Below are 23243 nucleotides of genomic sequence, written 5' to 3' on the forward strand. Positions count from 1 at the left end.
CTTGTGTAATTACTAATGAACACTGGTATTTACCCAACCAACCCAATGGCTTCCACACCATTAATCTCATGAAGCCTGCCATGCTAAATAAAGCACCATATTCACACATCACAGAGCTTGAGCCACTATGTTGTCCTATTTTGAGCAAAATGGGTGGCATCTGCAGTTGTGATGTTTTGAGTCTTTAGATGTACAGTATGTTAGGTGATTGATTCTTTCCTGGGATGTTTTGAGTCTGGAGTTCCTTGGCTTTATTCTCAAGACAAGCTAGTAGTCTAAAGGGTGTTTTTGCTCTTTTGTATCTATTCACCAAAGCATGCAGTTGTTTTGACTGACACGGTCGCTTTTCACCGTTTGGAGAAACATCCTTGTATTGAGATGTGTGGAGAGATGGAGGAGGTGCAGGTTTGCCGCAGTATGCTTCTGGAAGTCACAGTGGCTGCATCTGTGCTATTCACCTCCAGCGAAGTACCAGACTGACTTAGTCAACATGTGTTGAGTTTGGGTGTTATTAATTAATCAAACCATGCTGTATCACATCAGTATTGCTTTATATGTATTACTTTATAACATTTTATATGCTGTAGGTTTTGTGGTCCTTTTTTAGCTCAGTTGGTAGAGCATGGCGCTTGTGATGCCAGGGTAGTGGGTTCGATTCCCGGGACCACCCATACGTAAAATGTATGCACGCATGACCGTAAGTCGCTTTGGAGAAAAGTGTCTGCTAAATAGAATATATTATTAAATGTTATTATATATATTATTTTGCGTCAGCATAGTAATCATTGGTTAGCCTACTGGTCACATATCAGTTTGTGCTGTCTGGTCAGTTTGGCATGCCAATGACCATAGGAATCGGCTATACAGGACTAACTGATCTGGGACCAGACCATCGTCCTCTTTAGAGTAGTAAAGAATACGGATGGTGTTTAATCCAAACCTACATCCCCCCTAGCCATAGCCCTTGATCATGACTCTCAGTTCCATTACATTACACATGAGTGTCATTGGATGAAGGAGTCTTCTGTAAGGGGGAGTTTTGTTAAAAGCCACGGCGCTCGGTCTGAACATTAACAAGCATCGCTTGCGTTACGGTTTTGGAAACATAAGGACCTTATCTTTCATATCGACAATAAATAATTTTCAAAAAACAAAAGGTTAAATTGATACACAGCTTTATAGGGTTAGTATTCCCACACGGCCATATGTTACAGCTTGTGTTTACGGAAACCAGACGGAAGACCGAGGGAGCGCCTTAGCCATCTACATCTAGCGTGCTTTGAACACCTGTGTGGAACGGAAGAAGGCAGCCAGAAATGTGTTGTCACTGAAAAATACTCTCGGCTGCAACTGTGATACAACCGGTTAAAACAGTGTACAGTAAGTGTAGATTTTGTATTTGTGATTTAAAAAAAAAAGTGATATGAAAGTAAAGGGCTTTATGTTTCTAGAACCGTGTCGCATTTGAGAATCGATTCACGTTTTGATGGAGTATTTGGATGCCTTCGCTACCTGAGCCAGTCTACCTCTGAAAAGAACATATAAGGTCCTTGGAACTTAATGAGTAACGGTAGGCTCCTTAAGAGTACATCTTGGGCTAGCTAACCCCATTCCCTTGAGTAGCACAGTCAGGCTAGGAATGGTGTCACAGACAAACATGCACCCCCAACATATCACGCCAACCCATTCCCTTGCTTAATGGAACATGACAGAGGCACATTATCACAGATCCCACTCATCATGTTACACATTCAATCTGGCCCCAAACAAAATGTTAAATGGCTGTTCCAGTTTGCGTTCCAAAGTGGACGATCACAGCTCACATGATTTGCATAGTCTGACTGCTGTCTAGAGCAGTGGTTGAGAGCAGTGTAGCCCGAGCGGGGTAACCTGTGTGTGTGTTGGGTAAAATAAACGTCCCTATCTACACTATGGCATTACCACCGCTCGTCTCAACATGCAAACAGCCCAAGGGGTAGTCTGTTGACAACTAAGTATGAAAGGTGAAAAAATATGCTATAAACACTTCTGATGTAGTTTCAAAAGGGTATTTAGACATTAGCGTACCTCATTTAGCGTTCAGACATTCAGACATATGAAATGCATGGAAGTTTTGTATGTCTGAGCCAATAAGATGTGGTAAATAGTGTTTGAGGCCCTGAAGATTAGGGGGGGGCATTTTACACACGCACACAACACACACACACACACACACACACACACACACACACACACACACACACACACACACCATTGCATTTTATCCCATGATTATCTCCCCCTGATTAGCGAGTGTCTGGGGAAGGAGAACACAGACCTCGACAACGATGGCGGCAGAAACTGGTCACGTAATGCGCTCAACTAAGTGACGCATGTCATCAACCTCCTCTGTCCTCCCTCCGTCCACACATGTCTTAATAAGCCCTCCCGGATTAATGTAATTAATGTCTGATGGCTGGGGGATTGTGGTAACTTTTTACCAAGGAGGAGAAGAGGAGAGCCCCCCTCAACCCGCATTCCCACCCACCACCACCCCCCATACCGCCCCTTATCGACCCTGTCTCCCCCTCCCCTTCCTCTCCCAGCAGCACCACCATCCACCCCCCACCCCCCACCTTTCAGTGGAATGCTAGCCCGTTGGTGATGGTGAGGGGGGATGGTGGTAGTGGTAGTGGTGGTTGTAGTGGAGCCAGTCAGGTTGTGTGTGGGGTATGTTGGCACCCATGTGTTTCCAGACATTGGAATCTGTCACTGACACCATTGGTAGTGGAGTAAGCAGGGCCTCCTAATGAATGAAGATCACTCACCACACACACACACACACACGTACACACACGTACGCAAACACACACACACACACACACACACTCTAACTCACCCCTGGACATGTTATTAGTCTTCTAATACAATGTCCATGTCGTGGAAGTCAAAACAAACAAAGCTTCCTGTTTCGGGGGGATCGGACTCTGCTAGGAATGACTAGGCTTGGTCTGATGGTTTATTTCCTACTACAGACAAGCTGTTGTAATGCCTGTGTTTCTGGGTGTCCATTTTGGATCCTGTCATGGCCATCGCTCAATGTTGGGGGGCATGCAGTTTATTGAATTAAAGTGGGGCGACTCCTCAATATTTCTTGATTATGTATCTGTTCCTGTTGACTTCTGAGTCCATTTATCTTTTTATCCAAAAAGACAATAGGACCTAAATTGGTGACCACCTGCTCTAAAAATCACAATTAGGCCCTCACCACATATTCCCCCCAAAAATGGTGTGTGTGTGTGTGTGTGTGTGTGTGTGCGTGCATGCGTTGAGTGTGTGTATGACACATCTGCTCAACCTAACCAGCCTGCGTCGGTCATATTCAATATAGTTCGGTCGTGAATCTTCCCTGCTATTATGATAAATAGGTTTCTCACTGTCAATTTTTCTAGGACATGGCGATCCAGTAATGAACATATGTAGGCTTGACACACCAAGACTTTTACGATCACTACACAAACTTTCCAGCTGATATTGTGTCCTCTAACCGGTTCAAATGTTGGCTTTCAGATCCTGCATATTCTCACTAGAATTTGCAAGTTTCTAGTTTTACCCCTATCTAACTCCTAACTTTCTCTGACCCAAAATGCGGTGGTATGTGCATGTTCAGTTTTACCCCAACTCCAACTTTCCCTTGTCATAAATTTAGCTAGGAAGCATCCGCTTCTGTCCCCTTTGGTCATGGTGCTACTAATTACTCATGTGTTTAGCGTAATTGTTCATTTAGCGACATTAGTGACTAGTGAATGTTGGGCAGAGGGACTGTGATTGACTAGGCTGGGAGTAGCTCTTCCTTTCCCTCCTCTTCAGCCAGGACCCTTTCAATTTCCCTTTCACCTCTCCAGTGTCTGCCCCCTTTTCACAGTGGAGAGGGAAGACAATGGAGAGCGGTCCCCTCCCCCTTCCTCTCCACTTCTCCCCTATTCCTCCCCCCTCTGCCCTCGTAGGCGTCCTGATCGAGAGGCTCGGGGCTTTGGTTTGTCACAGCCATTCAGCTGAGACTGATTGTGATTGCGGCAGATGGGCTGGAGTTTGTCCCAGGCAGCCAGGCCTCTCTCTCTCTCTCTCTCTTTCGCTCTCTCTCTCTCGCTCTGAAAAGAGCTCAGTCAGAAACATCTCAAGCCGAGCTCCGCTTTCCCACTCACGTCCCTGGTCCCCCCCCTCACTGCTGTCACCCATCCCTCCCCCATCTCTCCTACCCCCCCCATCTCCCCTGAGGAAAGTGCCACCTTCAGAGCCAGCAGCCATCTCACCCCTTCCTACAACCCCCCAACACGTTAAACGTCCCGTAGCTTGAGCAGGAGAAAACCGCTGAGGCACAGAAGGAGGAGGGACCTCGAGAGCGAGACAGAGAGAGAAACACACGGTGTGAGAGCGACAGACTATGTAACGCGAGTGTGAGCGAGAGAGGGATAGAGAGAGAGGAGAAAGCGGGAGAAACAGCGTTGAGAGGCAGCAGTGTGCATGTTGTCAGAGGGAGAGAGAGAGAGAGAGAGAGAGAGAGAGAGAGAGAGAGACACAGTGTGTGAGAGTGAGGACAGGCAGAGATTGTGTGTAGAGCAAGTCAGAGAGAGAGAAAGAGGGAGTGCAATAGAAAGAGAGCTGCTCAGCTAGAGAGAGAGAGAGAGAGCGATCGCTGTTCTGCGCAGTTGTCACACCGAGCAGAGGGCTGCGTTGTGGATGTAAACTTTATCGTGGGTGGGATCAGTGGCTTGCAGCAGCTGCTGTGCAGTGCAGCGTGCAGCAGCAGGATTACCATGTGTGTCAACTGAAGACAGAACACCAGGATGCAGCACCTCAGGCAGGGTAAGGAGAACTCGCAGACGCTCATAACACCACCACTCTTTTCCCTTTAAGACAGGAGATGTCCCTTTAAGAGTGGAGATGTCTCTTTAAGAGTGGAGATGTCCCTTTAAAACAGGAGATGTCCCTTTAAGACAAGAGATGTCCCTTTAAGAGTGGAGATGTCCCTTTAAAACAGGAGATGTCCCTTTAAGACTGGAGATGTACCTTTAAGAGTGCAGATGTCCCTTTAAGACAGGGGAATTCAGCAGTATTCTTTCTCAGATTGTGTGGGCTGGTGCATAGGCTTCTACGCGACCAATAATAGTAGGCTATTATGTTGGGCTTAAAGGTGTTGTGTTTTCTTCCTATTGTCACTTCATGTTGCCGTGAATTTCAGCCAGATGTGTCCTTTAAGTTGCAAGAAGCCGCAAAGTTAAATACAGTGTACATGCTCTCTTGCTGTGTACGTGTCGTTGATTGTAGCGTTGTCACATTTGGCCGGTTGTGTCTCTTTAAATCGGGGTCAGCTGTGTTTATCCAACTGGTTCCGATGAGTGTGTAGCCTAACGTTAGCTTCATTTCTTATTTAGGGAATTAGGCTACTTGCATGTGCAGGAGATGATCCTGATTTGCAGGATCCCTTTATTAGCCAGTGCAGGGAAAAGGAAAGCAATTGTGTGCGCTGTTGCTAGTGGCAACGGCACGGAGGCCAGCCCTGTAAGCGGCTTTAATTGTGATTGATAACAGAGGAAATATGTGCCCAATCGTTCAAGGAGAGGTACAACAAGCTAGTCTGGGAGGTGTGTGTGTGTGTGTGTTGGAATGTATTTGGTCTCCTCTTAGCCATATTAAAGATTGGTATGTTTCCCCCAGCAGTGAGTGTACTCCTGCCATAGAAACAGCAATGGTGGGGTATGGATTGTGCTCCCTTGCTAGGACTGTGTGTGTGTTCACATCAAGTACACAGCAAGCTTGGGTGCCCCTGGCTCTCCACCTGTTTGTGTGTGTGTGTGTGTGTGTGTGTTGTGGATGGATGGATGGATGGATGTGGCCAGCTCCATTGTACAGCTGTGGGGCTCCCCTAGATCCCTACCCCTATTCCTCCTTGACAGGTGAGGAAAGAGCTAGCTATCTACCTCCATACTGTATGTCAGCCCCACAGCAGTCACTGTATAGGGGGTGACAGTACTGCATACACACCCTTATCAACAGAACCCTTAGCTGTCACTCAAACACCACTGATTTGAATGACGGCTCCTATTTCTGTCTTGTTGATTATCTGCGTAAACAACGAGGCGACAGAAACACATAAACATGACAACACAGGACCATGGGACATGACAACACAGGACCATAGGACATGACAACACAGGACCATAGGACATGACAACACAGGACCATAGGACATGACAACACAGGACCATGGGACATGACAACACAGGACCATGGGACATGACAACACAGGACCATAGGACATGACAACACAGGACCATGGGACATGACAACACAGGACCATGGGACATGACAACACAGGACCATGGGACATGACAACACAGGACCATGGGACATGACAACACAGGACCATGGGACATGACAACACAGGACCATAGGACATGACAACACAGGACCATGGGACATGACAACACAGGACCATGGGACATGACAACACAGGACCATGGGACATAACAACACAGGACCATAGGACATGACAACACAGGACCATGGGACATGACAACACAGGACCATAGGACATGACAACACAGGACTATGGGACATGACAACACAGGACCATAGGACATGACAACACAGGACCATGGGACATGACAACACAGGACCATGGGACATGACAACACAGGACCATGGGACATGGCAACACAGGACCATGGAACATGACAACACAGGACCATAGGACATGACAACATGTTTGTTGGTTTATTTTCTCCTGTCAAACTGTGTTATTCTGACTCAAACAAACACACTTGCATTGCAGTTAGACTATGTAATAGCATTGCAGTTTATTCTGTTATTCTTTAACAACATATTTTTTGAATCACCAGGGAGGCTATGATTGTCTATAATTATTCACTGTAATGTTATATGATTCAGGCTAAGTTGCCCCCAAGGCAGTGCTATAGTTAAGGTCCAGGCTGAGATGCCCCCAAGGCATTAATACTTTACAGGCAGCCTGGGCCAACTTCTGCCCAGTGAAAGTGTTCACACTGGGCAGATGTGTTGCTGGTGCTGCCCAGTTTGAGGCCAGCGGCCTCTGAAACATACCTGGGGATTAGTTTAAGAGGATTGCGAAGTGGAGAGATTTGATTTTATGGAATTAAAAGCGTCATGATGCATGTGTCCCCGCGATGAATGAAAACATTTTCTGAGTAGCATGATCTTTTTCCCCCTCATTCCATTCCCGTACAGAGTTTGATGTTAATGTATATGTTTATTTCAATGTCATTAGCTGTACCATGTGACCTATATGGAAGCAGTTTAAAGTGTTGTTTGTGTAACAAATGTATTGTGGATTCACTGGATTGGTTGTGTAAATGCCCTATCTGTTATACTCCCACTAAGAGTATACTTTCAGATGAAACAATATGAATGTTGAAAGTTAATCTTTTAGTGGAAGTACTGTAAATGTTGTCATGCCAGTCCAACCAGTGGTATGGTGGCACAACATATTATCCACTCACAATGTCCTGCCAACCACTTTGTATGTAATCCAAATGTCTACATAGACAGTCAATTTGTTGACAGACAAGCCGCTGGCAGTAAGCCTACAGGGATCACAACCAGTTACTGCCATCCCCTCATCAAATATTATGCTTTTAGTCCTCTCTCTCTCGCTCTCTCGCTCTCTCTCTCTCTCTCTCTCTCTCTCTCTCTCTCTCTCTCTCTCTCTCTCTCTCTCTCTCTCTCTCTCTCTCTCTCTCTCTCTCTCTCTCTCTCTCTCTGTCTCTCTCTCTGTCTCTGTCTCTCTCTCTCTCTCTCTCTTCCCTCTCCTCCCCCTCTCTCCCCTCCTTCCCCTCTTCCATTCATCGACCCAGCTAGCATATTGGGTTCAGGTCAAAATGAATTACTGAGGAATGTTCTCCTGTTCAATGGCCAGCCCCAGTGTGTCCCAGCATGGGAGCATTTCCACCTCATTTGCAGCCAGACTCGTTTCATTTGGGAAAAGGACCCAATTCCCCAGAGGCCAGTCTATCTCCCTCTCTGCACTGTCCAGCACTGGGGTTGGACACCCTCACACACATACAAACACACACACTTAAATTGGCATGCACAAGAACGCACACGCACACACACACACACACACACACACACAGTTGGGAGACCCAGAGGCACCCATAAAGCAGTAATGATGTGAACGTGTGAGGCCTGAGTTCCTCTCCCCTCTCTAACCCCTGGCTCTGTTTAGACAGTCTGTACTGCTGCTGACGACCACTCACATCAATTAAGAGCAGCAGTGAATGCATTCCTCCCATAGCCCCGCTACACATTTATCTTGCTAAGAACAGCACGTGGGAAAGTCTAAAAACAGCAGAGGTCTTCGGAGGGCTCTCCGACATGGGACAAGCCAGTATGAGCCTGTTTCGGTCTAAGTCTGTCTAAGTTGCCCTGTTGAAAATGGGGCAAGGCAAATGCCTTGTCTCTGATGGATAGCTCAGTCTTTTGAGATTAGCAAGATTTCAGCTTGGCAGCTATGTAGGCTATATGAATGTATTTGTTCTACAGCTGCAACGACTCTGCTTGTTTTCGATTGCCAACATAGTTTAAAATGTGAAAGACATATTTCAAATGTGAAAGACTGTTATATCCTTGTCATGTTTTGGCTGACTGCCTTCTGAATCTAGTGTCCCACTCAAAAGCAACATTAAAAGTTAATACCCCAACACCATTTATTGGCAATAAAAGGGTTTTATGTGGTAACTGTCAATGGATGGTGTTGGTGGAATCTGATTACTCCTTTGCCTTTAGAGACAAAGTACAGTATTACCCTGTTAAATTATGTCATTAAAACGCCACATTCTTGTGGTTTAAAACGGCTGGGTTTGATCCATGGGAGTTCTTCAAGGTGAAAATGTTAGCAGGACATTTTTCCAGTCGCTAACTGCTAAATTGCTAGGTTTGCCAATCAGGTTTGGCTCACAAAATAAAGCCATGGATTATATTTCTCATCAGAGTCTTTGTGCAATGACATATTCTTGGAACACAGGCTTGTTGTGCCTCTTTAAATATAACCTTAATCTTTAATTGTGTTGGCAATCTATCTCTTTGATACATGTGTCCACTAAGGATTACGTTTAAGAGATAAAACCGGTGGACATAAAACTTATTTGGAAACAACCCACATTGGATTTAGTTTTAAGACTTTAAGACTAGTTTTAAGCAGTAGGCTTTCAGCAGTAACTGGGTCATAACTTTCACATGCAAACTCTTTATGAGAAGATTGATGTGTCCGCCGTCATTTGAGAGTTGTTTGGCATCGAAGCCTCTTACTTTAAAAGTTGATCTCACAAAATTGTGATGAGAAAAGCTACAACATGAACGGTATACTCTTGCAGCCTCACAGTCCAACCAAGGTGCATGGTTCAAGAAAAGGACAGGATATGTGACAGGCATCTACTTTGGAAGAAAATACTTTATTGTTAAAACCTAGAAACATAAGCTTCCATCATGATTCTTAACCAAGGACAGTTCTCAAACCATTCTAGTAACATCTCTTGATTGATCTTTTCACATGTTTTAAAGATACCCTTTTCAGGAAACAAAACCATTTATGACGTTTGTTGGGAATTAACTGGAGCGTATGTATCAAGCCTCTCAGTTGGAGTGCTGATGTAGGATCAGGTTCCCCCTGTCCATGTAATCTTATTCATTGTGATATAAAAGGCGAAACTGATCCTAAATCAGCACTTTGAGTTACATACAGCCCATGGCTTCAGATTGAGGTTAACCGAGCCTGGGGAATGTCAACAAACGTCAGCTCCCCTCTATCCCAATCGTAAATCACAGGATAATTGTGGGAGAAACAAGCAGACCTCATCCACTAGCTGTTTCTTTTCTTTTTATTTGGCTCAGTGAGGTCAAAACTGGTTTGGCTGCTGGTACCTGGTGCTCTCTTACATAGAGACAGATGTAGGTGTGTGTGTGGGTGTTCACATCTGTAAGTGTGTGTCAGTGTGTGACATAGCTAACACGTTGTAATGGCCTCTCCAGGGAGACCTGGGACCCTTGAGAGAATGAGAGCCAGTGTTTACCCGTACCTTTGTGTCTATTGTAGAGGAATGACTTGTTTGTCTGCTGCTGTAAAAGGGGAAAGTGTTTGCGTTGCCTCTGAAACGATGGTAGATGGCCTGCCATTCACAATGAGTGAAAAGGGACCAGGGGTGGCCTTTAAAACTAGCCTGGATGAGTCAGCAGTAAATAGCCATAATGGGGTATGGAGTGTGTGTGTGTGTGTGTGTGTGTGTGTGTGTGCGTGTGTGTGTGTGTCTGTGAGGCTTAAGAGTGAGTCCCCCCATATTCAGAGGCAGTCAGTGCATTTGAAAGGCCTGCTGCAGAGCGAATGAAAAGTTTGTGATGGTTGTTGTCACGTGTTGGACCGTGTGACATCAACACTGGCTCCATGGGGAAAGGAATGGACAGATAAAGACAATTATAGGAGTGATACACACATGATGAAATGTCGGAGCGTGAGTGTCTGCCCGACTGACTGTGGTTTGATAAAGATGGTGTGTGTGTGTTTGTGTGCATGCATGCATACGTGTGTGTGTACATACAGTTCACGTGCGCATCCATGCACGTTTGTGTCTGGTTCCAACATTGAACACCTGCAGTGGTTTGTGACTGATGATTCACAATCTCCATTCATCGTGCCCGAGCCGACTGTCTGTATTCTGTCTGTGAGCGGTCTTGAGATGGTGGCGCATCGGAGGCCATTTCAGAGCACATCTGTTCTGTCGGAGTGTTGCGTTCCGTCTGAGGTGGAATGCGTCTGACTGTGGCTGATGTGGTTTGGAAACAATCGAGGTCAGCCGTGACATGCCCAATGAGAAAACATTTAGAGAGATGAGGGGAGGTGTGGGGGGGATCCTTGCTCGCTAGGAACATTCTAAACCCTGTCAGACACAAGGCTTCGGAGTTAAAATTTGCCATAGCTGTCATTGGACAGAGAATTAGGGGGTTTGTGTGACTGTTACTGATCGTTGATGGGTAATATGAGGTAAACATCCTTGGGTTTTCTTATTGTGTGGAAATGAATGTGTTGTAATTTCAGAAGACAAGCCAATTGGCAAAGCATATAATATGTGAACAACATTCCATTAGATATTTTTCTACTGTATTTTGTAAAATATGTTTCTGCCTCTGAAAAGATTCATGCTTCGTTCACTGGCTATTCTCTATCAAGGCTGTTCATAATTTATAAAGTGTTAAAATGTCTTGAAAGATGGAGCCATTCTTCTTATTCAAAACGATGCTTTTGTGTCCAGTCTGTATAGCCTCACAATGATAGATACGGAGGTGTTCTTTGTGTGATTCTAAAGAAACCTCGTCATGTTTCATGTCTTCCATTATTGATGCATGCGGTGTGGTAACACTCACTGGCCCTCTGACCCCCTCGTTTCATGGGTGTGTGAGGTGATAACATATGGCTCCAGTCTCCCGCTGTTCTCCCGTGTAGCCCAGGTCTGGAGAGGGTACCAGAGGTCAGACCCCAGATGTGGGTGGTGTGTATAGTACCCTCTCTCTGCCTGTCAGTGCAAGGGGGAATGTTTTCTAGGGACATGGCTGTATCTGCATAACATAGATGTGCGTAGATGCACGTGCACACACACACACACGCACGCACGCACGCACGCACGCACGCACGCACGCACGCACGCACGCACGCACACACACACACACACACACACACACACACACACACACACACACACACACACACACACACACACACACACACACACACACACACACACACACACACACACACACACACACACACACACACACAGGGGGACAGTAGCCATCATTGCTTTCTAATGGATGCTATAATTTAACAAATGCCTGAACAAACTCATTGGCCTGACGCTCCATGGAGGGAAATTTGGCATTGGAATCACAGAGAGGGTTGCATAACCGTGGGGTTAAGGGAATGACGTGCTCAGGAACTGGCCAAAAAGAGCGCCAACCGGCAAGGTCTCTCCAAACACACACAGACACATGTTTAGTCATACACGCGCACACACACCAGATTAGTGCATTTGCAATGTTAAAACTCAGCGTGGAGCTAGCCAGGGCTAATGCGTAAATGCATGGGGACCCATCATCCTCCAAATATTTATGCTTCCCATCCACTTCACTCTGTGTACATTTGCGGTTTGCTCAGATCGAGATAATGTCATGGTTTAGATGTTCCGTTTGCTTATGTAATCCTTGTATTAACACTATCGGAGGGCTATTTTATTCAGGCATCCTTTTCCCAGAGTGGTGTGTTTAGAGTGTAGTCTGTGAGAGCTGGCATTGCAGGAGAAGACTATTCATCATTATGTAGTGGATGGTGACGTTGATTTCCTGTTTTAGCCAAATCCTTCACAGGCATGACTATTTGTAGCGTACAACCATGGTCGATGGTTGTAGTGATGGTTGCAGTGAAATGTGTTGTTTTACAGAGTCAGCCATAGGAGTACAGCACCCCTGGAGCAAATTAGTGTTAAGTGCCTTGCTCAAGGGCACATCAACAGATTTTTCACCTTGTCTGCTTGGGTATTCGAAACAGCGACCTTTCGGTTACTGGCCCAGTGCTCTAAACGCTTGGCTACCTGCCGCCCAATATAGCAGTATGTCATTTTCTCATTGTTACAGATGCAGTAGTGTTGTGGCAATGGTTTTTATAGGACAGAGAGGTAGGGTTGGCTTGCCAGTATATGATTGTGTAGTTTGGAATACAGAGTAAACCTAAGCATTATGAGTAAGGAAAACTTTTTTCCTTGTATATTCCTTGCTTTCCTCATCAGGCAAACTTAGACTTGACAAAATAAACCAGACAACATCACACAAGGGACAATGGTTGACAATGGAACAATCATAAGGATAAAAGAAAAAACACCACAAAACGAGCTGCCTCCCACAATGCAGTTCAAAGCGTGTTTGGGGGCGAACGTGTCAGCTCAGGTTGGCAAATAACATCTCCCGGAGAATGATTGATCCTCCCTCCCTTCGCCAGATCATGTCTTTGCACGCTGGGACGCTCCGACGGCAACGCAGCCGCGCTCATTGTCTCCACGTAACGACGAAAACAATCTAGAGATGGTGAAGATTGGTTAGCCTGGAGAATGTGGGAGAATGTTTGGGGAAACAGGGTTGATTTGATCTGTATTCATACACACACCTTTCCTCGCATCGCCTTGGATTATTCTAGGCTTTCAAATGAAACCTAAAGGAAGGTGATGTTGTTGTGTTTGTATATGACTAACAACATCCCAATGAGGAAAATACCAATAAAGTATTGTGTTGTGTGGGTGGGTGGACAACTGACAGCTGATCCTAGATCAGAACTAGATGTGACAGATCTAGTTCAGAAACATATGGAGCCTGATTGATAAGGTTCCAATATAGTTCTGGTCCCATACCCTGCAGTAACCAATCAAATGTTGTTTTTTGGCATAACGTACATACTGTCAGTACATATTGCCAAAAGTACCCCTAGCCCTATAGGGCGAGAGATGGGATGGCATGTGGGATATGGGATGGTTGGGGGGGCCCTCCCTTGCCACTGCCCTGCCTGTGGTGTCAGCCTGGGGGCAGAGCCTGGCCCTCCCTGTTCTTTGGCCCATTGCCCTTCGCTGGAGCAGCTTGTGCGAGGCGTGGGAAGCAGCGGGGCGGCGAGGGGGGGTGTTAGGTGGTTGGGCCTGCTTCACTGAAGCGTGGAGCTAGTCAGGCTGCGTCCCTGCTCTCCACTGGCCCAACTGCTCGTATGTTGTGGGCAGACTGTGGGCACGGACTGAGCACTGGTGCGGGCAGTGCCAGGTGATTCCAGGTCACTGGGAACTGCTAGAGGCCAGCGAGGTGCCAACCCCGATCTGTCTGCCCACTGCTGCCATTGGAATGCACTCGCTCCCCAAGCTCCCTGACTGTTAAAAAAGAGCAGGGAAAAGCAGGGATGAAGGGATGGAGGGAGGAGGGTTTGGATGCAGCTGGGGTTTCAATTCAATATTGAGATGAAAACGTTCACAAAGACATGGTCAACTGTGGACAGCTAGCAGTCTGAGCACACAGTATGCTTCCTTTCCGCCTGTGTTCGATCAAACATGGGATCAGAGCATTGGATCACATCTTGGCCATGTTCCAATTCCATACTACTATACCATTTAATTAGAACAAATGGCCAATACATTTTAGTAAGTGGTATGCTAGTGTGGCATATGGGAACAGAGCCTTATATTTATAACCACCATCACAACTCAAGGAGGATGAGTTCTGATATCTGGAATGTTTGTCCTTAAAGCTTTTAGGACTGACTCTCATTCTGTATCTCTTTTGATATGTAGGTTTACACAGCTGGTCATGGACAGGGTAGCCTAGCCGTTCACAGAGAAACAGATCAGCAGAATGGGCTAACTTGGACTCAGGATCAAATACGCTAAATGGGTCGTCTATTACTCAGGCCGTCTATTCCCACCCCTTACTTACTTGAATACTATTCAAATACCATCCCTCCACATTCTCAGGGCTGAAATTGGAGTCAAATGTTGCCATGTTGAGATATTGTTTTGACTGCCTGTTAAGAATGTACCAATTACTGTAATTATGTTTTACACAGAATGTCAAATGGCTCTATTTTTGGCAATGATTTTCTCAAAGGGCGCAGTTAGCTCAAGTTTCCTGCGCCCTGTAACATGTCTGTGAAGAAGTGGCCTGAAACTTAATCCCTTACATGTCTAGCTCGCAGACATAACAAAGACTGCATTTTTTTTTTAAAGTTCAAAATCAAATACATTTTTAATTCTCACGTGCTTCATAAACAGGTGTTGATTAACAGTGAAATGCTTACGGGCCCTTCCCTACAATGCAGAGAGATTATTTTTTGTGGAAAGTTAACAACACGAGGAATAAATACACAGTGAGTAATGATAACTTGGCTATATACACGGGGTACCAGTACCAAGTCAATGTGCAGGGGTATGAGGTAATTGAGGTAGATATGCACATATGGGTAGGGGGTAAGGTTACTAGGCAACAGGATAGATAATAAACAGTAGCAGCAGGGTATGTGATGAGTTGCCAGTTAGGAAAACAGTGTAGATGTGGTGATGAGTTACAGAGTTTCTCACAAGGTGACACAGTCCACACTCACACACACACAGTAACTGGAATGGTTACTAACAGGATTGCGCAACTGGAGCGTGAGTATGCTGCCGTGTGTTTCAGGTGCAGCGTGTAGGATCACATGGGCACAGATTGCTCACGGCTCAGGCACGTAACTGTGTGTGTGCACGTTTGTGTTTGCGTGTGTGTGTTTTAATAGGGCAGCTCAACTTCTGCTCAGATTCACTGCATCAACTTCCTGTCAGATTCACCGCATCATTGTTTCTCAATCAGTCAGCAGTTGGATTACAAACAAATCAGAACTTTCTTAGCTAGCGTCAGCAAGTAGTGTCCTACAAACTGCTAATTCAGTGGGGACTTCCCCATCCATATTCATCTACTATAGCTACTACCTCTGTAGTGTTTTTACACAGGACCTTCCCCAGGTAAGTCAAAGAAAAAACTAATTTCTCTCCCTCATGAGGAGGGAGGATAATGAAAGTTCACAGAAGTAACACGTAAAGGTAGACCTATCAATTAGTTTGTGTTTTTACTGATATCAATTTTGTTTATGAATTATTAAGTGAGTAAAACTCGATATTCCGTTACCAAATCAGTAACAGAATTTCCTAAATATTGATAATGGAATTTCTGCAATTGAATTGGCTACAATGGGAAATCCTAGTAGTCACAAACCACAGTTGGGTTCACAAGTTTGGACAGTACAGTACAGTAGAGTAGAGTTCAGTACAGTGAAGAAAAATAGAGTATAGTACAGTACAGTACAGTACTAAACAGTAGATTTCAGTACAGTACACAGTAGAGCACACTAGAGTTGAATACACTAATGTACAGTACTGAACTATACTCTACTTTACTGTACTCTTCTGTACTCTGCTTTACTGTTCTGTACCGTACTCTACTGTACTGTACTTTGATGTCCAAACATTGTGAAACATAGACGTCTGTGATTGGTTCAGATTTGGTCCGATCCGGACCTACCAAATTTGGTTTTGTTTGGGGGCAGAGCTCATTCAAATAATAGCCAGTGTGTAGAATAATAACCAAATATGCAAAGAAAGATATTGCATATTTATGCATTTGTGTAGCCTACCTATTTAGGATACATTACCATGAATAGAATGACATTCTATTCATGCATTTCTGTGTAGTACAGATTAGGGACCCATGATGAAATTCATACCGCAATTCCGTTACCGGGTGTAAATCCACTTCACTTACTGTAGTTCAACAACCAAAATATACTTTTTCAAAGTCAATGTGTCATGTCCTATCTGACACCTCATTCTTTCTGCAGACGTCGTTGAATCTTAACTTGGATAGATATGTAACAGCGTTTTTTTTGGAAAACGTGGACACATAGAAAACTGAGGGAGATTTTACCTAAATTATTTTACCAAACTTTGCATCTGCACAGTTCTTCCAGTAAATGTGGTTTTGTAAAATGTTCAGTGGAAATTCTTAAAAGTAGTCCTTGTGCATAACGTTTTATGGTTTGTCAAACTTTGAAATTCATGCTTTTTGTTTGGCATACATTTTAAATGAAAAATCGGAGTCTCAGCGCAATTCCGTTGCTGTGAAATTGCCCTATTACTAATACTGAGAATTATTTTGTGGGCTAACAATGGTGGCTGGTGGGCAATGAAACCACAGCATTACAGTACCTCTTCTTGTCTCTTGCCTTCAGATATGTTGCTAATATGGAAGGTATGCCTGGCCTAGAGGAGTTGTCTTGTCTGTTGCTTCCAGACAGGTAGCTACAGTAATATGGAATGCGAAGCGTTATTTTGTGGTCTAACAATGTGATGTTGGCTGGCTGGCATTGAAACCACAGCATTACAATTCCTCTTGTCTGTAGCTTTCAAACATGTTACAGTATGTTGCTAATATGGAAGTCTAGAGAAACTATTCGTCAGTCAGGCAGTGATACCTTGGGAAAAGCTCTAAAGTGTCCATTGTTATCAGTGCCAGTACATGAGCGCACCGCTTTCTCTCATTAGCAAAATGAGAGTGGGGGGTTGTCTGTTGAACAGTTTTCATAGAAGTAGAACACTAGCTGCTGTTTCTCTATGACTGAGAGGATGTTTATGGTTGTCAATGTGGAATGCTTTTCATGTTTTTTGTGTGCTATTTTTATCAAGGCGCAGGCTAGTGTGTCTCTGTTTAGTGTGTAGTGTCTAGTTGCTGACCTCTATACCTTTTCTGTTTGTTGACGTGTTGGTAAACCACAGTGCTGTTTGGCAGAAAACAGTGCATGGAGCACAGACTGTGTCACAATGAAAAGTGATCAGCTATTCACTTGTCTCTTCTTCTCGCTCTCTCTCTCTCTCTTGCTCTCTCTCTCTCTCTCTCTCTCTCTCTCTCTCTCTCTCTCTCTCTCTCTCCCCTCCTCTCTCGCTTTCTCTCTCCCATCCTCTCTCTCTCTCTCCCTTTTCTCCTTCTCTCTCTTTCTCTTTTCTTTCTCGCTCTTTCCCTCTCTCTCTCTCTCTCTCTTTCTGTCTCTCTCTCTCCTCTCTCTCACTCTTTCCCTCTCTCTCTCTCTCTCTCTCTCTCTCTCTCTCTCTCTCTCTCTCTCTCTCTCTCTCTCTCTCTCTCTCTCTCTCTCTCTCTCTCTCTCTCTCTCTCTCTCTCTCTCTCTCTCTCTCTCCGTCTCTCTCTCTCTCTTTCTTTTGCTCAGGGAGAAGCTGGCCGTGGCTCGCCTGCAGAGGGAAGTCGCACGAAGCAAAAGCGAAGGAACAATGGTACTGTTGATGCTCTGTCTTACACACACACACACACACACACATACACACACACACACACACACATACAGACACATTATTATTCTCAAACCCACAGCTCACAGCTCACAGCTGCCAGTCCTGCTCGGTCATCGACCAAGGTCACTGCACTGCTAACTTTCCTCAACCAAAAACATATATTTACGTTGGGTCTTGCAGCACTTTCCTGGGTGGCAATTCTAGGTCTTGCTCCCATCGCCATGGTATTATCAACCCATATTATGGGACATTAGTGCAGCAGATTTCAGGGTTGATGTCAAATGTAGCACACACACACAGATACCAGCTGACCACGGTCTCTAGAGCGACAGCCAGGCCTTGGACTCAGCTGTTTAGAACTTTAGAACTACAGTAAATTCATTACAGCCCCAAATAGCTTCATAAAAGAGCGCTATGGCAGCAAGCCTAAAGCAGACTGAGATTTACATACTCTAGGATAGCCATATCTACAATGTACTCTCGTAGTGGTAGTGGTCTCGAGTTCCAGCGTTCTAGAAGTCCTCCTGAGAATACCACATTAACAGTCTGGTCTCGTAACACTACAATACAGATATGGATATGAACAACACACTACATACTGAATAGAGTGGGTAGCATACGCATCATTACAATGACAGCATACTGTACATAGTCTTCTTTGTATAGATGGTCCTGTGTGGCTCAGTTGGTAGAGCATGGCGCTTGCAACGCCAGGGTTGTGGGTTCGTTTCCCATGGGGGACCAGTATGAAAATGTATGCACTTACTGCTGTAAATTGCTCTGGATAAAAACATCTGCTAAATGACGTATAGCTATAGATTGTAAGAGGTATGTTTCCTGGAAGCACCACAATGAGACAGTGATGTTTACCATGGAGTCTTTGGAAAACACTTGGATGTTTGTTTGTGACTGTGGAGAACGACCTACAAGGTATATTGATTTCCGCATTGCGGTTCCTGAGGTATGCTGTAGCCATCTACAAGGTCATGCGCGACCATGAGATCAGAGTCACATTCGTTTTAACACAGGGCAGGCTCTCACGGTTGAGGCTCACTGTAGCAAGTTCCATACAGTCACAGCACAAGAGAAGGACGTTCCCACATAGCTCTTATCTCAGGCTCCATTGGGAAACTCTGTGTGTCAGCACCTCATACTGTAGTCAGTCAGACTAAGAGACTGATCAGCCTCTGACCTTAGTGAAGAGCTAGGGGGGAAATATCTACTGCCTGGCTGTGCGAGGCTTTCTCTGAGTACTGCTTCTCAGAGTCATGAGAGTGGATGCCATGCTAATTACAACTCAGGGTGTGTATGTATGTGAGGAAAGGGGGGGTGAAGGAGGGATGAGTTATCTGTGCCAGACAGGAGGAAGGGAAGGGAGTGGTAAAATAAGAATGTGGGGTGTGTGTGTCTCCGAGCTCCATTTGAAATTGGGATTATCCCTCCTGGAGTCCCCCTCTCTCACACACATGCCTGGAAGATGCTCCTCTCCTCTGGGAGCTCAGGCATGGTCTTTAGGGTCTTTAATATAAATCAAAAGAGAATGCTGCATCAGGGAGATAATTGTTAATGTGATGGCGAGGTGAACTAGAGGCACTCTGCCCCAAGGAGTCCCCTCCTCACACACACAGACACCGCCTCCAGAAGACGACAGATTATGCTGTGGACTTTGAAGTGTGCATCTCTTACCCTCCAGAGTGTCTGATGCCTCCTCTTTCACTAGTTATGCTCCCCTCTCTGCCCCCAGCATGCTTGTGCGTGTGTGTGAGAGAGAGAGAGAGAGAGAGAGAGAGAGAGAGAGAGAGAGAGAGAGAGAGAGAGAGAGAGAGAGAGAGAGAGAGAGAGAGAGAGAGAGAGAGAGAGAGAGAGAGAGAGAGAGAGAGAGAGAGAGAGAGAGAGAGAGAGAGAGAGAGAGAGAGAGAGAGAGACCGAATGGACCCTGTGCTGACTACCTCCTCTGGGACACGTTATGTTACAGTGTTATGACTGTATTGTGTAGGGAAAGAAAGCAACATGCTGTGATTTTGCATTTAATTCTATTCTCCCTGGTCCTCTATGTGCCGTAATACAACACTTGAGGTTAATACAACTGAGTAACAAGTCTTAACTTTAACTAGTGTTATAAATTGGGGGGTAAAGTTGCGCAATACCATGGTAACTGCCAATGGTATAGGCCATAGACTTCTGTATCATTCTTCACTGGGCATTTAACGTTTGCTATCAGAATTTATGCTACAGGAGTTCCAAAAGTGCATGTAAAAAGCAATAAGTATGTATCAACTGTCTCAGAGTACTGATCTAGGATCAGTTCCTCCCCTGTCCATGTAATCGTATTCATTATGATCTAAAAGGCTAAACTGATCCTAGAACATATCTCCTACTCTGAGACACTTGATAGACACAGCCCCTGATCTTCTAAATGAGAATTGAGGTTAAGATACTGAAGAGCAATGACAACTTTGTCAGAGTTGTCAGAATCCTCATATTATAGACATGACCTATATGAATTGGTTTATTGGTTATAAGGAGATGTTGGTATAGCCATACCTGCCAGGCCTTGAACGTGCTGTTTACTGCTTAAACATTATCTTAAGCCCTGCAGGGTGTTTAATCAGCCAGCCCCACCCAGCCACCTTCCGTTCAAATTCTGTCAGGAGGAAAAACACTGGATCCCCCCTCAAGGTACGGTATTTGATGATTAGCTCTGGTAACTGGTAGTGTTGATGCTCGGAGAAGGCAGAACACAGGCCCAGTCACTCCAACAAGTGTGGCCTGTCTTTCTTTAGTCAAACCTTCTCATTCAGTACCAGTTACTGCTGTGGGTTTCCCCTGGAATTCAGAATTCTGGAATTCTTCACATCCAAGCCAGCCCAGAGAGAGAAGAGTGTTTGGGCTTGGCTGGCTTAATGAGTCCTGGGAGTGTGGGGGGAGTGTGTGTGTGTGTGTGTGTGGGCATGCATGCGTGGGTGAGTGTTTCTCTCTCTCTCCCTCTCTCTCTCTTTCTCTCTCTCCCTCACCCTCTCTCCTCATCTAAGCTAGTCCTAGGCAGGATGCTGTGTTTCCTGTCAGAGTGAGAGAGTGGGAGGAAAAAGTCAAAATGTGTGGCTTGTGAGGTCGCTAGGTGCTGCTGCTGCTCTGGCTGTGCTGGCTGTCCATTAAAGGCCCATTTAAAACGCTGGCTGAGATTATGACCACTGGAAACGGCTGTCTAAACAACGTGGGAAAATAAACGCTGCGCTTCGTGTGAAACACACTTTATTTTCTTTGCCTTCTGAGGCACACCATGGTATCACAGCTTAATAGAGCCATAATGAAGTGTAGATGCACACACACACCCACACACACACACACACACACACACACGCGCACACACACACACACACACACACACAAATACGTGCAAGTGTACAAACACACACACACTCATACACACCACTTTCCTTGATTACCGCGTATGATTCGCTCACGCTTGAATGAAACTCAAATGAAAGGGATTGAAACATTTTCTCATCAGCCTCACATTCTAGGCTATTCAACAGTCCCATTCCTCCAAAGGATCCAAATGCACCAGTGGTAATTCAAGGGGAAAATGCACTGAAGATAAATGGGGTACTGTTACAGATCTGAGTCTTAAAAGAGATCAGAAGAAACACAGTACAGTAGGCCAAATGGATAATAAACCAAAAAAGCATGCCATGCATTCTAGCTATAAGCTCTCCATTAGGGGGAAAAGAGAGTAAGGGATTGCCTAGTGAGTTGAAGTCCTAGAAATAACATTACTTCTATTCTAGAATGGTGCTAGTATAATAGCCTACTTCCATTCTATAGTATTTTCATTGTATTTCTATGGTTGAAGTCTGTGTGGTGGACTGAGGTCCGTGTGGAGACAGCATGGAGATGGCTTTGACAGCTGTTTGGAGGATCTTTGACACTGGTGAGGGACTGGGGACCGACGGGGCCGCTGGGGACTCAGGTACTGTCTCTACAGATTGGGGCTTATCAGCATGTACAGGGAGAGAGGGATCCCAGTGATGGCTATCACCGCTCGTCATTCATCTCAATGTGAGAAACCACTATGGGGACCACCACTGGGATCCCTCTCTCCCATAGTGGTTTCACACATTGAGATGGGTGACGAGCGGTGACAGCCAGGCCTAAATCGCATGTCCACAGAGCCAGTCTCTGGACGGAGCACATGTGGGGTGGGGGGGTTGGGGTGTGTATGTGCTTACGTTTCTGTGTGTTTGTGTGTGCGCGTGCCCCCCTCTCTCTCTCTCTCTCTCTCTCTCTCTCTCTCTCTCTCTCTCTCTCTCTCTCTCTCTCTCTCTCTCTCTCTCTCTCTCTCTCTCTCTCTCTCTCTCTCTCTCCTCTTTCTCTTTCTGTGTGTGGATGGACAGGTCCCTTGGCAATGATAAATGGGCCACTCAAACGGTTTACCATATCCCGGGGTGTGTGTATGCTGAACAGCCGCAGTGAGAGCAATAGCCAGGCTCTAATGTAATGGTTGGCCCTGCATGATAATTGAATTTATAGACTCCCCAGGGATCTGTAGGGCAGTGATTTCTAGGGAATAGCATGTGGTTCGGTTTACACCATCCTCTGTATTTCAAAGATAAGTATTATTTTACCAAATGGCCATGTTCAAGAATCTAATCATATTTTATATTGCAATTTAAATATGGATATTATGGTAATTGTTCTCTTCTCAATGTACCAAGGGCAGAGCTACTACTAAGAACCTGACTGAATTAAATTGTTATTTAGATAATTAATTATTTCAATGCAATTAGGCTAAGAGAGTAAAGGCACTTCAGGCAAACATGCTACATGACATGCTACTTTTTAAAGCATTTTGTTGTTGTCATAATAGCAGGTGAGTACCTGTATTCTGCATTGTAGTGAACACACATTGTTTAGCCTACAGTTTGCCAGTCAGACAAATCCCCTTGTTACAATTCTTCCAGCAGAATCCAGGCTGGTCAATATACTACCAGCCTGGCAGGCAGACAGTAAACAGCATGTATTATTAATGAAGGAGGAGGAACTTGCATGTTGCTTTGTGTCCCTGATGTTTGTGTTGCAGTACTGGGCCAAGGAGATATCCTCCAGGCCTTTGATTCAGCGGGAGCCTCCCAGCCTCCTACTGAGGTGCACTGTGTAATGAAGAGATTATTGAGTGAGAGAGGGGCACACACACACACACATGCACAAACACACTACACACACACACACCCTTTCTCCTCCACCCCGTCAGCCCTCCACACACACACACACACACACACACACACACACACACACACACACACACACACACACACACACACACACACA

At 45.2% G+C, this 23243-nt stretch overlaps 1 protein-coding gene across 1 annotated transcript in view; it reads left to right on the plus strand.

Moving 5' to 3' along the window:
* LOC123491417 (nck-associated protein 5-like) overlaps window positions 1-23243 on the plus strand; it is a 100851-nt gene that overhangs the window by 69528 nt on the left and 8080 nt on the right. The window contains exon 4 of the mRNA XM_045222164.1: window positions 17834-17897. Coding sequence (XP_045078099.1) covers window positions 17834-17897 — 64 coding nt within the window. The remainder of the gene's footprint in view (window positions 1-17833; window positions 17898-23243) is intronic.

The sequence above is a fragment of the Coregonus clupeaformis genome, chromosome 1 (genome assembly GCF_020615455.1).
Source record: "Coregonus clupeaformis isolate EN_2021a chromosome 1, ASM2061545v1, whole genome shotgun sequence".
NCBI lineage: Eukaryota > Metazoa > Chordata > Actinopteri > Salmoniformes > Salmonidae > Coregonus > Coregonus clupeaformis.